The sequence below is a fragment of the Sus scrofa genome, chromosome 16, assembly GCF_000003025.6.
Source record: "Sus scrofa isolate TJ Tabasco breed Duroc chromosome 16, Sscrofa11.1, whole genome shotgun sequence".
Classification (NCBI taxonomy): domain Eukaryota; kingdom Metazoa; phylum Chordata; class Mammalia; order Artiodactyla; family Suidae; genus Sus; species Sus scrofa.
Window position 1 is genome coordinate 52,897,135 of NC_010458.4, and position 14,849 is coordinate 52,911,983.

The window sequence follows — 14,849 nt, forward strand, 5'->3', positions numbered from 1 at the left end:
TTCCCTGTCCGGGTATCTCCCTTCCAACACGCAGTTTACAAAGAGGAACTGATGAAACAGCATGGCTAAGTGACAGGTAATTTGGTGCTCAGCCATGTACATAATGACATATTTTAAAGAGGTAAAACCAATTGGCTTATTGCTGTTTTCCTCTTTTGGCCATACCTTTGTTAATGTTTACATACAGAGAATTTGAATCTCTGCTCGCCTATGCAAATGATCAGGTCAATGAGGCCATTTCTGAGAAGTGCTGTGGTTGCTATTTAAATAACAATCGTGAGTGCCCAAATCATCCACATTTGTGCATCTTGGCAGAGAGGACGAAGGATAACTTAGACGTCAAAGTAGGGACCATCCCCAGGGCTTCTGAGACAAGGTACGTGTTGTCCAAGAATTGCTCTGGGACTCAGTTTCGTTATCCATGAAATGAAGCATCTCAACTCAGAGACCTCTAAACTCCTTTGCTCCGCTACAGAATTGCAGTGAAGTAATTAAACAGTTAAAACGGTTGCCCTTCTTCCATTTTGTGCTTTTGATATTTTAAATAATGGGGGCTATAGTCTTCTGATTTTTTCCCCACTCCCATAGACCCCATATATATATACACATAAGCACACTATATTCTTTCTCTCCAAAGGTCTCAACCTTATATCTCTAACACTATGGCCTTCCATGATTATCTTAAGTTTCAGTTCCTGGGTTCTTGCTAAGCCTTACATATACATACACCGGGAAGGGAAGTCTGACCTCTGAAGCCAAATAGCAGATGACTTTATCACGTGTCTATCATCCCTCTTACCTGTTTTGCATCAGTTCTGCCATAAGTTTTAAGATGGGAGTTGTACATGCTGGCTCTCCATACCACTGCTCAATAGCCCTCTGAAGAATGGGAAGATATGTTGGGTACCTTTTTTAAAGCCTGTTAAAGAATTTAAGGGTCAAAAGAAATAAAAATTGATGCCACTTAAAAAGAAATAAAAAGGAGGAGTTCCCGTTGTGGTGCAGTGGTTAACGAATCCGACTAGGAACCATGAGGTTCGGGTTCGATCCCTGGCTTTGCTCAGTGGGTTAAGGATCCGGCACTGGCGTGAGCTGTGGCGTAGGTCGCAGACGTGGCCCGGATCCTGTGTTGCTGTGGCTCTGGTGTAGGCTGGCAGCTATAGCTCGATTCGACCCCTAGCCTGGGAACCTCCATGTGATGCGGGTGTGGCCCTAGAAAAGACAAAAAAGACACACACACAAAAGAAATAAAAAGGAATCCACATTTGTTCTATGTTTAGCATACAACGCTGATTATTATAAACTGTTCTCCCTGAACTGCACAGCTGTATTTTCGGGGGTAGGGGGGAGAGAGGCTACAAATGACTTGCTCTTATTTGTAACATATCCCACACATTATATTGCTTTATTATTAGCATACTCTGTAAATAAAAGACATACTTTTCAAGTATCATGTAAGTAACATATTTCAAGAATTATGGCATGAAAAGATCACAATTTTCTTCTCTGCTCTTAGAATAAATCTCAAGTTCCTTAGCCTGGCAAACGAGGTCCTTAAGGTCTGGCTCCTGCCTACCTCCAGTCTCATCTCGTGGTACTCCTGCCTATCTGCCATTCTTAATTCTCTGCAAGTCCACTGATGCCAACTCTGTCTGGTCTCCATTCCTCTGCATGCTGCCTTTTCTAACATATTCCTAACTGTATTTCAACATCTAGCTCAAGTTTTACTTCCGTCAGGATGGTGACACTTTCTCTTTTGTGTCAAAAGGCATCAATCTCTTCTTCACCTAAGTTCAACGAGCACTTGGACCACGTGTCTCCTATACCCAACTGTATTAGGGTTGGCTGCTTGTGTTACCCGTCTCCCCCATTAGACAGTGAGTTTTTAAAGGGCAAAGACCTGTGTTCCCTACTGTGTCCCTGCTAATTCCTACTGCCCCTCCTATTTCAATATAGGTATCATTATTGCAAGAAGCTTCCCTCATACCACCCCCACTCCCCACAACTAACTGTGTCCCCTGTGTATGGCTCTGGTACCCTGTGCTAGTGCTACAACAGCTCCTTATCTCTGTTATATACTTTTCGAGGGCAGGGCCTCGGTAGTTATTGCATGCATGGACCTGGCACAAAGTAGATTTCAATATGTGCGAGTGAGGTTTTAGTTGGATGAAAACGAAAAGTATAAAATAAATGAACTTGATTATTAACTCTTTTTTGGATACTGCCAGATAACTTTCTGTTTTACTTTTTTTCTATGGACTAGAAAATCTGTTATTTTTGACAGATGATAGATACTATGTGCTATGTACTATGCTAGGGCCTAGGGCTCCAGAAATAAGTGGAGACATGGCTTTTTTTCTTGGAAAATTCAGGCTCAAGCCTGAATACATAATAGTAAGGCCGAGGACCCAAACTCTGAAGCAGTGCCAGAAGAGCACAGGTGAGAAAACATTCCACCAACAGATCCGAGCACACGCTCAGAGATCCTGAGTGAGAAAGCAACTGGAAGATTCATCGGGAGACTGAAAAGACCCCAATCTCAGAATCCAAGAATGACACCCGCACACAGAAGCCCCTTTGCGAGGCCTTCGAAAGGCATGTGGACCATCATATTTTTCAGAGCACACTGAAGTCACTATGGGATAAGGCCGGGGGATATGAGGAGATGCTCCCTTTTCTGTGTGGAATGAGAGTGGTGGCAATTCTAATATGCTTCTGACAGAGGTGACTGCCACAGAGAAAATGAGTGATTATTGGAAAGCAGAGTAGAGGTCTACCAGGCAGGGAGGTTAAAAGGGCTTTGGAGTGAGAGTGCCAGGCTCGGATTACAGGGTGAGATTCAGAGTCCACTCCAGCAGTTTAATTTTCCAGTGGGCTTGGGAGGACTGGGTATATGCGGATAGGAGGAAGACAATGGGCACCCTTAGCAGGAGTGGCACAGATCTAATCGCTTTCACCTAGATCTCCTCAATGAATCCTTAAGGTATACACCAGATAAATGAAAAAATAAAAACATTAATATGGTATTGCCTTATAAGACGCTAACTATGAAAAATCAAAAAGTATGATGTTTGCTTCTTGACAACATCCATTCATTTATTTATCCATCTATCCATCCATCTATCCAGTAGTTATTAGTATGTATTATGTGCTGGACCCCAAGAAAACAGAAATGAGTAACAACATAATTCTATCCTTCTGAGATTTCACAGTAGGGAAAGCATTATAATATACTAGAAGGCAACAAGAGTTTCTGTTAAAACTGTTAGGAGCTAGGAGTGTGAGATTGTGGTTCCAGAACAGGAATAGTCTGTCAGCTTAGAGCTTATTTTAAAGGTATTCTTTGAATGTGCAATATCCATTTGTTTTCTTTCTTTCCCTTTTTTTTTTTAGGACCACACCTGCAGCATATGGAGGTTCCCAGGCTTAGAGGGTGAATCAGAGCCTCAGCTGCCAGCCACAGCCACAGCCACAACGCCAGATCTAGAGCCGTGTCTGCAAGCAACGCTGCAGCTCATGGCAATGCTGGATCCTTACTCCACTGAGCGCAGCCTGGGATTGAATCCCTACCCTCATGGATACTAGTTGGGTTCGTTACTCTTAGCCACAATGGGAACTCCTGAATGTGCTGTCTATATCTCTGTTTATGGAGGCAAATGCTTCAGGGAAGCCTTCTCTCTCTCTGGCAAATGCCTATCCATCTTTCATCACCTCACTCAACTTTTACTTCCCCAGGAAGCCGCCTACTTTTTGCCCAAAACATCAATTACTTCCTCTTAAAGGTTCATATATACATGCATCTTTGTCGCAATACATTGACTGTTTATTAGTTATTTGTTGTAGCTATGAGATTATGCACTTTCAAGGAGCAATCCATTTATTTGGATTCTTATTAAAAGCAATTGTTTTATTCATTCCTCATGCCTAGCACAATGCACTCAAGAAAATTCTGTTGTACAGCAATTTTTCAGGTTTACTTTCTTCCCTATTTCAATTGGATTCCTTTGCTTTGTTCCATATCAGGGAAAGGAAGTAACAACAGCGTGGGGGGGGTGTATTTACTTAGTGCCAGACACTGTACTAGGCCCTCTCTATATGTACTTCACTCATGCTTACAACACGCCTGTGAGACAAGTATTATTAGCCCCGTTTTATGGTGGAGAAAACTGTGATTCTGGGACATCAAGTCCCAAACCCCACAGGTTATTAAGTGATGAAACCAGGACTGGAATCTAAGACTGTCCTATTCCAAAGTTTGTTTTTTTCTGCATCTCCTGGTCTTGCCTCATCTATGTATAATGTGTTTATGCATCTTAGTCAACAGCACTGACTACATGATTGAAAAAGTATACTCAAAGATCAGAATCATGACAATTAAAAGCATGAGTATTGAGGAAATAGAATCATACACATTCTTTTATATATTTTTTCAACTTCCCTCTGGATTTTTGATATTTCAGTCTAAGTATGATCTTGGAAAAGTTTAAACAAGGTGACTAAATGCACTGGGAGGTAAGGTGTTTTTATATTGTTGCACTCTCACTATGGGGCAAACAAGTATCAATGATCCTTCTTAAACTCTCTAGTAGTGGAACAGCTTGTCAACATGGTTTCTGTGTAGTTTCAGGCAATTTAGGTTTGCTAGGACAGAGGGATAACCAACGCAGTTTATGTAGCAGTTAATGCAGTCAATGTTTATAGAAATGTTTTTGAATTAAATAGCTAACCACTAAAATAGCATTTTATCAAATAATCGCCATAAATAAAACGCATTTTGACTTTATGATGACATGTGCTCTTATAGGACGTTTACTCTGCATGCTAAGGACTGTATGGCAAATTAAAGAACACACATTTATGTGGATAAAAGGCAAATAAACTTTCCCCAGCAGTAATGGGAGAATCATCACTGACGGCTTGACATATCAATATTTCAGGAAGAATAAATGACTTTCATATCCATGTTTTTTTAATCATATACTTACTCATTTTTACATTACTAGAATACTTTGGAAAGAATCTGTACTTTATCACCTGAGACTGCTTAAAGTATTTCGAAATATTTTAATAAAGCTTTTTGAATTATCAAATAATGTAACTTTTAAACAAATTTTACTATTATTATAAATATTTGCTCTTCATCCCTTGCCCAAAGGAAAACTATAAATCTTGTCTCAACTGAATGAACACCATTTATCATATTCATTTTGTTGTCAATATGATTATGAAAAGCCTTTGGCCTTTTCCCAAGGAAGCTGATTTGCTACTGAAACTCAATTATTATAAGCAAGGCGGGTACCAAGCCATCCCGTTTGGCAATCTAACACAACTTCCTGCATAAGTGACACTTTGCCCTCCGCCCCTGACCCTAATAACATCAATGTCGATGGTCAAATGGAGGAGACAGTGGCTTCTGGTCCAAAACAAAACAGTAAGTCCCAAAGCTTTCGGTTTGCTACTTTCTGCCATCTGCTGGGCAAAAGTTTCATTTCAGATAGGTGCCAAAAAGGAGGAGCTACGTGAGGAAACGGAAAACACAGGCAATTAAAAACTCACATTACAATGTGTTCTACACATCTTCCGCAGTATCAGTTATGGAAGATATTTCTGTTGTTTAATGCCAAGCGGCAAGTTCTGACCTTAACTCCTTGGTTAAGATTGTTGATGAGGAAAACATGAAGTGTTAATTGCTGGACATCCTAGACTTACAGCTTGGTTTCAAGACCACCATCAAATTTAAAGTGCCCAAACTAGGTTTTTAAAATTTCCAAGTAAATGAAAGCTTTTACTTTGTGAGCTTCTTTTTCATGTTTAGAGAAATGAAAAGGGTCATATGTAATTCGTTTATTCTTCATAGAAGAGAACTGTATGACTTCCTATGTTAAAATCTACAGTCTCTGTACATACACTTTGTATGCTGATATAAAGACATACATGATTCCTCAATGGCATGGAAAATTCTCATCTCTAACCCTTCTATGGGCACATACATCTGATGAAGGTTTTAACAGTGAGTAAAAATGTAAGCCAGTGTAAAATTTGTATTAAACAATTTCTTTAATGTGCAGAGTTCTCTCTGAAACATGCCTAGATTCTGTGAGAAATCTTTTTGGCCATCACTGGTCCACCAGTAGCTAAAGATTGCCTTTAAGAAGCTTCTCTGCGATTTAACTTATAAGGGAAGTTTGATAAGAAGGGTTTGAAAAGAGCAACTGAGAAATAATGTAACTTGAAAAATAAAATAGCTTTAAGGTTACTATCGAATTTTTCTTATGTGCTCTGATGAAACCATACATGAAACCATGTATAAAGGTATGAAAACATGTTACGTTTCTGTGACTTGCATAAGTTACCACTTTCTGTTTGGCTCAAAGAGGATTCCTACGATATTGTTAAAACAATATTCTTAGCAGCCTTTTACGACTACCGATTATGTTCCAGATGTTATACAAAGTGCATTACCGATTTCAGTGGTTACAATAAGCCCTAATACTGTATGTCTCTCTTTTTTTTTTTTAAATAAAGAAACTCAGAAAGCTGAAAGACTTGCCAAAGTTTACACAGCAAATAGAGAGCTAGGAATTCAAGCCTGGTCTGCTTGACACAAAATCCGTGTTCTTTTTACCCTTATGTGATGAGGCATTTCTGTGGGGGGATGTTTGTTTGTTTATTTATTTTGCTGTCTGTTCTAAGCCTTGGCAAAGGTAAATTCAAATTTTATATCAAATGAAAAATCCTGACCATTTTATTTCCCCCCTTTCCTGTCCATTAATATTTCCATGATGATGAAAAACTATAGCATGATGAATTAAGCTTCAAAGAGATAAAGTGACCTCAGCTCTGCTAATTGAGATAGAGTAGAAATCCACATCTCCTTGAAAATGCCAAATGGTAGGATTCATTGATCCTGAGCTAAAGCTGTTAGCCCAATTATCCCGGCAACCCCAACATAAACAATCGTTTGGGGATGTGATTTTTAAGTTGTCGATATTTAATGGCACCAAAAAAGTGACCTCTCTGAGCTGGGTCTCCAAATGCTGTGCTCAGTTATCCGTACTGCTGCCACTGTGCTGTAATTTTTAGCTGATTACACATTAGTTCATTTAGCTTTGTTTCCTCTTCCCTACTGTGCCATACTATTAAACGAAAGCCAGGGGCCTGGCATCCCTCTGTGCACAGAGCTGGTATTGTCACAGTGTAATAAGGATACATCCAGTCAAACAGCATGGTGTAGCTGGTCTTTGTGTTCAGTGCAAAGGCAATCCCTCGAAGATCTCTTGCCAGCCCGATCAACATACGCTGTCAGTGGGAAAGAGACACAGTAATTGATTTTCACGTTAGCACAGAGCAGATGGAGTAATAATCAGGCAATAATGACCACATATCTGATTTTGATTCATTAGCTAAAATGTCTCGCTCAGACCCCTTTCTATAGAAAATCAGAGACTTTTAAAGCCAACAGACCATCAAATCTGCTGACCAACTCTACTCTGCTGCTTAGAAACTGAGACAATTCCAATAGCTTAGAAACATTTAGATTCTTAACATACATTTTGTTTCCGAATAGTGCCAAAAAAGAGGGCTGATACTTCTCCAAAACAGGAATGTATAGGATCTAGACATTACTTAATAATAACACGTCTTAACCACACTGGCTTGCAAGAAATCAGTCTCCACTACGTAATTTGGAGTCTAATCTGAAAGCACATTGGTGTTTAAAGATCCCGAAGGGATATGTGTAGCAACTTAGGAGGACAAAATAAAACCGGCCAGGTGACCTCTGGGGACTGTGACACCCTCACAATGGCGCTCACATTACCCAAGCCAGGGAAAGATATAAGGAAAAGAACTCTTAAATATCTGATATCAGAAGATGTGAACTGAAACTCAGCTTTACTTCTTAACTGTAAGACTTAAGGCAAAGCAATTTATCAGTCTCAGTTTTCTCATCTATAAAAAGGTCTAACAATGCCTCTCTCACAGAGGCACTGCCAGGAATAAATTTAATAAATGTATGCAAAAGTGCCTAACAAGAGCCTGATACACATGTAAGTGTTCTCTAAATATTTAGTTTCAGGGACAAAAGCAAAACAAAAACTTGACTCTTAAAAGAGATCTGATTTGTACTCTGGACTCTTAATTAAGCCGTCCTTAGGATGATGCTTGGGAAGAGAAAAAGAAAACCCATGAACAGATGCTAGAATGCTACAACAACGAGTACAAATAAACATAATTGCAAAACAAGGGGGTAGGATAACTGAGATATGCAACTGTGATTTCTGAAGAAATATTTCAGTGGAAATATTCTGCCAGAAAATGGTCTCTGAACTTTTTTTTTTTTTTTAAATCACCTTTGGTAATGAACATCTCTTTAGGAAGGCACTTAAGTAACATTAAGGTCTTGGAAGTGAATCTTGACCCTTAACTTAATGACTAAAACACATTTCAAAGTAGGAAACAGTTTATCTGTCACAAGTTTCTGTAATTTTTGATCCCTTCCCCTCATCCCCCCTCCTCCATACCTCACACCTAAAAGGTGACCCCATATAACTGGAAATTGCTTATAAGAGCATTCATTTTCGGTACTGCCTAACAGCTTACAGAAGGAGGGTAATTTGAATGTCTGTCTGTAAATCCTGAATTTTTGCTTCTGCTTCTTTAAATAACTTACTCTTGTTCCTTTCATAGTCTCACCCGTCCTTGTTTTTCTATAATCGTCTAGTCTCCCTGTAGTTCTCTCATGTGACTGCTATTTTTTAAAACCATTTTGCCTTTCATGGAACCTATTTTCACCACCTGGAACCTGTACCCCTCTTTCTCAGTTTTCCACATTTCTTGCAGCTTCCAGAACAAAATATGTCTGCTAAGAAGTCTTCTTTGAACATTTCTACTTTGACCAATTCACTTTGCAGTCTTTCTCTTAAAGAAGCCTTTTCTGTTCTATACGTACGATCGACACTTACAGGTTACAACAGTCGTAAGTTTTTTACGTATACACAAGTGTACCCACCATTCAACATTAGTCAATAGGACCAGCGAATCTGACTTTCTGTCTAGTGCAAAGGGCTCTTAAAATATTTTACACTATTTTTATTATACAAAAGGTTTATATTTATTTTAGCACAAATTTTTTTTACTTAAAAGATGCCAAGTTAATAGAAGGGCTCTATCTGACTCAATTCTAGGAATTATATCAATGTTTAATTTTAGAATGTCACTACAGAGAAAGCACATGACAATAACTCAATATGTTTTCAATAGATTCGACTGAGCAAGAAGATAGAGTGTTAATGTAAGAAGCAGATTTCTTACGCTCAAACAATCATCTCAAAGCAGCAAGAGGACCATGCTAATCTACACGGACGCTCGACACTCAGGGCTCCTCAAAGCACACAAGTTCTGGTATGAGACAAGGAAGACTGTGAACTAGGAACTCAACCAGGCTACCAGACAATCTCCGAGAGCGAGAGGTGATCGGACTGAAATTTAGGGGAGGAGGAGCCACAACTTCTAATCTCATTTAAAATAGTGCAAAGAGGTTTATTTCAGAAGTTGCCTTTCTGATGGATGGGAGAAGTCAGAGAGGCTCCTGTATTTTAAGGGAGGCTATTTTGGGGAGTGGGATAGGTCTGGGGTATCTAATCCTAAGGATTCTTTTTTTTTTTTTTTTTTTTTTTGGATAGTTCAAGGAGAAAGCGCTCAGGGCTCCAGTCTCCTGCATGGCGAATGGCTGTCTGTGTGCCAAGTGTGAGATGGATAGGCTGGGAAACAGCTGAAATGCAGCTCCTTCCACCCTGACCCCCAAAACAGGGTTTCTAATGGAAAGTCTGACAGACCCTTTACTGTAGTGGCACTACTGGGGGCAGCTATAATATTATCCTCATAATTCTACTATATAATAACAACAAAGAAAAAGAAGGTGAAGGGTCATTGTGCTTTGTCTTTAGAATTAAGATGGCTGTCTTCATCCTTACAGCATACTCTTAATTCTGGAGACACATCTTAATAACCTCTAAATAGTTCCAACAAAAGAGCCGTGTCAGAGGAATGAGCAGGCCCCAAGGTGTTTCAACTGGAGTGTTTTCATCTGCCTTTATTGCTCTATCCCTCTCCAGAATTAAGGCAATAACCTGTGATAAATTATTCAGGAACTGCTACAGGGATCAAAGCAAAATCATTCTGTTAAAGTGCTGTTTGCAACATTTGGCACTTAGTGCGAAAACTTTTAATGTGCGCATGCTGAAAATCTAGGATTTTAAATAATTTAACATTGTGGAGTTTTTACGAAGGGACTAAAGATAGCAGGTTCCTATTTAACTGCTCCTCTTCCTCCGAGAAGTTTTCATTCATTTTCCTTAAAACCGATGACGTCATGGCCAAATCAAAAATGATGCATGGGGAGTCGGAGTACTGGACTACATTTTACTGTGTATACAATTATAGGGGGGAAAGCATATTCTGTGAACTAACGCTTTAGAGCCAGGTTTTGTCACAGCAATTTCTTTCCTTTCCCCTCTACTTTGAAAAGAAAAACCCAAGACAAAAATTCAATGTTCTCTTCAATTTTATTAGGACTAAGTAAGAAAACAAAGCTATAAATTTAAGAGTTTTCCAGCATTTCCTCCCTTCACAGGCATATTTCAATTTGGCAACATAGGTCCTTAATGCTTCTGTTCATCTTGAAATCCGCATTTGAAAAATATCTATAAATAGGGAGTTAGAAAATCCTGGTAAGGGTTGCAAATTAAATGAATTTGGCAGTCCTGAGGCATTTTCATAGAGATATTTTAACGGCATCACCTCCTGTGGATTGGAATACTAAATACTTTATTGAAGAACAAAACAGAACTGTTTTTATCTCCAGTACTTGCAAAATGAAGTACCTGAAAGCACTTTTGCATGTATTATTTATTCATCATGATAGAAAAATAGCCTTAACCTAATAAATTACATTTAAAAGCATTTAGTGCAAAAGTTTTGTTTATGATAAAGCAACAGATTTAGTTCTTTATCGGTAGCTTAAAGCACCAAGTTTTCTTTATACAAATTAGACAGATGGTGCTTACAGTAGAATTTACTAAAGGTCTGTCACAACAAATGCAGCCAAGCTGCATATTTAATCACTGCAGAATCTTGTCTACCTGCAGCTGCCAACTGCTAATCCAATTTCCCTGATAAATGTGGCAAGAGACACGATCAGCAATAAAGAGCATCTAACTCCATTTTCCTGCAGGGCGTCTTTTGATGAACATTTAGGACGGAAGCACGGAGTGCACTGTGTGGCCTTGGTTCGTGGCAGCTGCATGCATTCTGAGGCACAGTTCTCAGGTTACTCACTTAATTCTGCCACTATCATTACGTTGCTATTGATCTCAGTAGCTGTTGCCTACACAGCATTACTCTAGATGAAGCTGAATCAGGCAGTTATCATGCATCAAACTTGCTCAAAAGCCTGGAGATTTCCCCTTAATTACTTGTGATTTTATTTGCAAATACCGTTAAAGTGTAATCAAGCAGTCACTTTCCAGGGTCGTTAAGAACTTGCTGGTTTAGGGATATATCACTGGAACTCCATTAAAAATGACTCTAGGAAGATGGTTTCTATCAAACTAGATGGGATTACATCAAAACGGGCTTGGAGTATAATGAAATCTTCAAATGAGACAAATGTAATTTTTATAAAGATGGTGTTTGTCAACCTCATTGCTTCTTTTTGATATTTAAGCCACCTTACAGTTGCAGAGATTTTTTTTTTTTTTTTTTTTTTGGTCACTAAAAATATTTAGAAGACATCTAAAAAATAAAACTAACCCGAGTAGAAACTCTGGTGAGGAATTTCAGCAACACTATAAACACAAAGAAAATGTCTAAGATCTTTTTTTTTTTTAATTTTATGACTATTGCATGTTGATAAACATGTATGTCAAAGACTCTATTTCCAAATAAAAGGTGTAGTATTTGGTTAATTATGTTTTGGTAGAAGAATTACACTAAATAATCACCAAAGGCCATCATACTTCTATTTGGTTTCTTACTGCTATTTTTTTTTTTTTTTTTGGTAGAAGAAGAGCCATGCAAAATGATGGTGAATATTTTCAACATATTTCAAACAACAATAAAACATGACTCAAGCATCACCAACAAAGGTACCCACATTCTCAGGTTATATTTATTAGTCTTTTAAGAATAATAACCAGCGTCAATCTATTTAATACAGTCCTGATACATTAGAATTTCAGAAGATGCTATTCCTAGCTAGCAGATCTGGTGCTCTCCATCCCCCATATTAAAATATGGGGCTGTTTTGTCACAAACAGCTTGCTACACTTAAGGATTTTACTAATAAAACATAATGTTGTCTTAGATATTATGACTGTTGCCACAGCTGAACTGACTTGTCAAATCAATCCTAATATGGCTCCCACAGGCACATAAAAACCTTATTTAGCTATCAGTTATCCTAATCACTTTGTTCAGTTTAAGAATGCAATACTTCAAGACCAGCTCCTATTTATACATATATGCCTAGCCATTTAATAAAGTCTTGATTTATACAAATTCTTGTTTAAAAATATTTAGAGATGTAACGTTTTAGCATGTTGTATACTTGTGCATTCCTCCGTGTAAACATGTTGAAACCTACCGTGTGGTGTCGATGAGGGGACAGGGACGTTTAAAGTGGGGTACCCACGAGAAATGTCCTTCTAAAAGATACTAAGTGCCACATGAGACAAATGTGTCACCTAGCTGAAATCATTTGATGACCTCCGAGTCCACTTGTATAAGAAACTGGAAAAGTACTTTTATGAAAAGTACAACTCAAAGACACATGCAACGGGGAAATTAAGATTGATGAGGCACAGAGCACGCGCACGCGCGCGCACACACACACACACACACACACACACACACACACACAGAGACACACACACAAGCAGATCTTTTTCTGAACCTAGATATCCTAGAATGAACAAAATCATCTTTTCTCATGTTTGGAAACAAACCCACCTTTACATCTTCTTGTTTAAAGTTGTTGTTGAATATTTGTAATACTGTTTCAAAAGAGACTGTAAGAGGCAGCATGAAATTCTCAAATTCGTCCTCATCTTCGCCTATCAGAAAAACAATAGGGTCATCACGGTTTAAAATGCGTGCTATTGTCCATTAGCCTCCACAGAGTGCGCTTCATTCAGGCTTAGAAATGTTCCCGAGCAGGGGTCAGCCTGCATTCACAGCCACACCACATTTTCTGCTTTTGGCTCATTGAATATTCTGGTGTTTCGCCTTCTCTTTTGCACCAAATGAAATAGCAAAATTACTTACCAGCCATTTTTTTTTTCTGGCTCTTTATTGGATCAAACAGACACATGCCCCGGGCATCTCAGCCCTTCAGCTCTTCGGGCCCCCAGAGCTTCCCTGATGCCTCAAGGAAAGCCACTTTCAAAGCTTCCGAGAACAGGATATTTTTTCTCCTTCTCTTTAGGTGCCAAAACCCTAAAGGGCTCACAGACTCAGGTGCCCAGACAGCCCTAAGTTATTATTCTCTTTTATTTATGTTCTTTTTTTATTAATTTGTTAAATAGATGTCAGGGAAACTTTTATCCGCCAAATACGATAGAGTCCCTTATGGGTCATTTGGATTTTAAGACATTCTCCATGAGTACACTTCCTCTTACAATAAGCTTCCTTTTCTTTACAGAAAAGAGGGGAAAGAGGCATTTTCTATTGCTTTTTTTTTCACTTGGAAAGGTAGAATCTTCACTTAACACGCAGATATGCACAATTGACAATTTACACAATACCCTTTGCAAAGGCGGTTTCCTTCAAATGAGAAAGTTTTCTCATTCATCCTATGCCATAGGGAATTGTCAGTCTCACTTTACTGATGAAGAAACATGCAGAGAAATGTTAAGGGACTTGCTCAAGGTAGCATATTTAGTTGGAGGTGGAACTATACTGTCCAGACCTGATTTCTACGCTATCGGCTTTTAAACAGGGCAGTAGAGAGGAAACAAGGTCTCAGAGACCAATAGGTGTCAAAGTTTGGTCCTTGACCTAGCAGCCATCAGCATCACCTGGGAACCTGTTCATATATAAAATCCCAGGCCCCATCGCAGATCCAGCAATTTTTGTTTTAAGGGGCCCTCCAGGTAACTTAGATGCATGCAAATGTTTGAGAAACACTGACCTATACATTACTCTACAGATAAGGAGACTGAGATCCCAGGCCACACATACAGATCAACAGCAAAATCAGGATCTTTTGACTCCTAAGGCGTGGCTGACCTGGCTGACTCTGATCTTCTGTGATTTCTTTTTTCCCCCTTTAACTTAGATACTCGGTTTTTGGGGCCCAACAGAATCAGGGACTTAGCTTTGTTCATAGAGATGTCAAAAAGCCAATGAGCCTCTCTTGTATGCTGTTCAAGACAAAGGATCAGAGTACTAGGTTGAGGGTAAGGCAAACCAAATTACAGTGACCTGGTGGTACAAGGATGGCTCATCTGGCTCCAAACTGTCATCCCCGCTCTGTCAACTGGCTATGCGACCAAGTTATTCCAACTGGTGACAACATTAGAGAACTTCATAGAAGCCTGTTTTATTTTTCAAAGTCCAGGTCTAACGAGAGCTTTCCCCATGTCTGAGCTAAGCTCCCTTTCAACTACTCTAAGTTCCTACTCCGAGAATTCCCCTTCTCCCTTTGGGGTCACACAGCATTTTGTCTGATTATTTACCTTTGATTCTTTTTTTTTTTTTTTTTTTTTGCTTTTTAGGGCTGCACCCACGGCATATGGAAGTTCCCAGGCTAGGAGCTGAATCGGAGCTGTAGCTGCTGGCCTACACCATAG

General features: G+C 39.1%; 1 protein-coding gene across 3 annotated transcripts in view; it reads right to left on the minus strand.

The window, feature by feature from the left end:
* RANBP17 (RAN binding protein 17) overlaps positions 1 to 14,849 on the minus strand; it is a 323,866-nt gene that overhangs the window by 60,844 nt on the left and 248,173 nt on the right. For all 3 annotated transcript variants that reach the window (XM_021076681.1, XM_021076682.1, XM_021076680.1), the window contains 3 exons: positions 13,009 to 13,112; positions 7,211 to 7,299; positions 800 to 907 (listed from right to left, as the gene is read on the minus strand). In XM_021076681.1, coding sequence (XP_020932340.1) covers positions 800 to 907; positions 7,211 to 7,299; positions 13,009 to 13,112 — 301 coding nt within the window. The remainder of the gene's footprint in view (positions 1 to 799; positions 908 to 7,210; positions 7,300 to 13,008; positions 13,113 to 14,849) is intronic.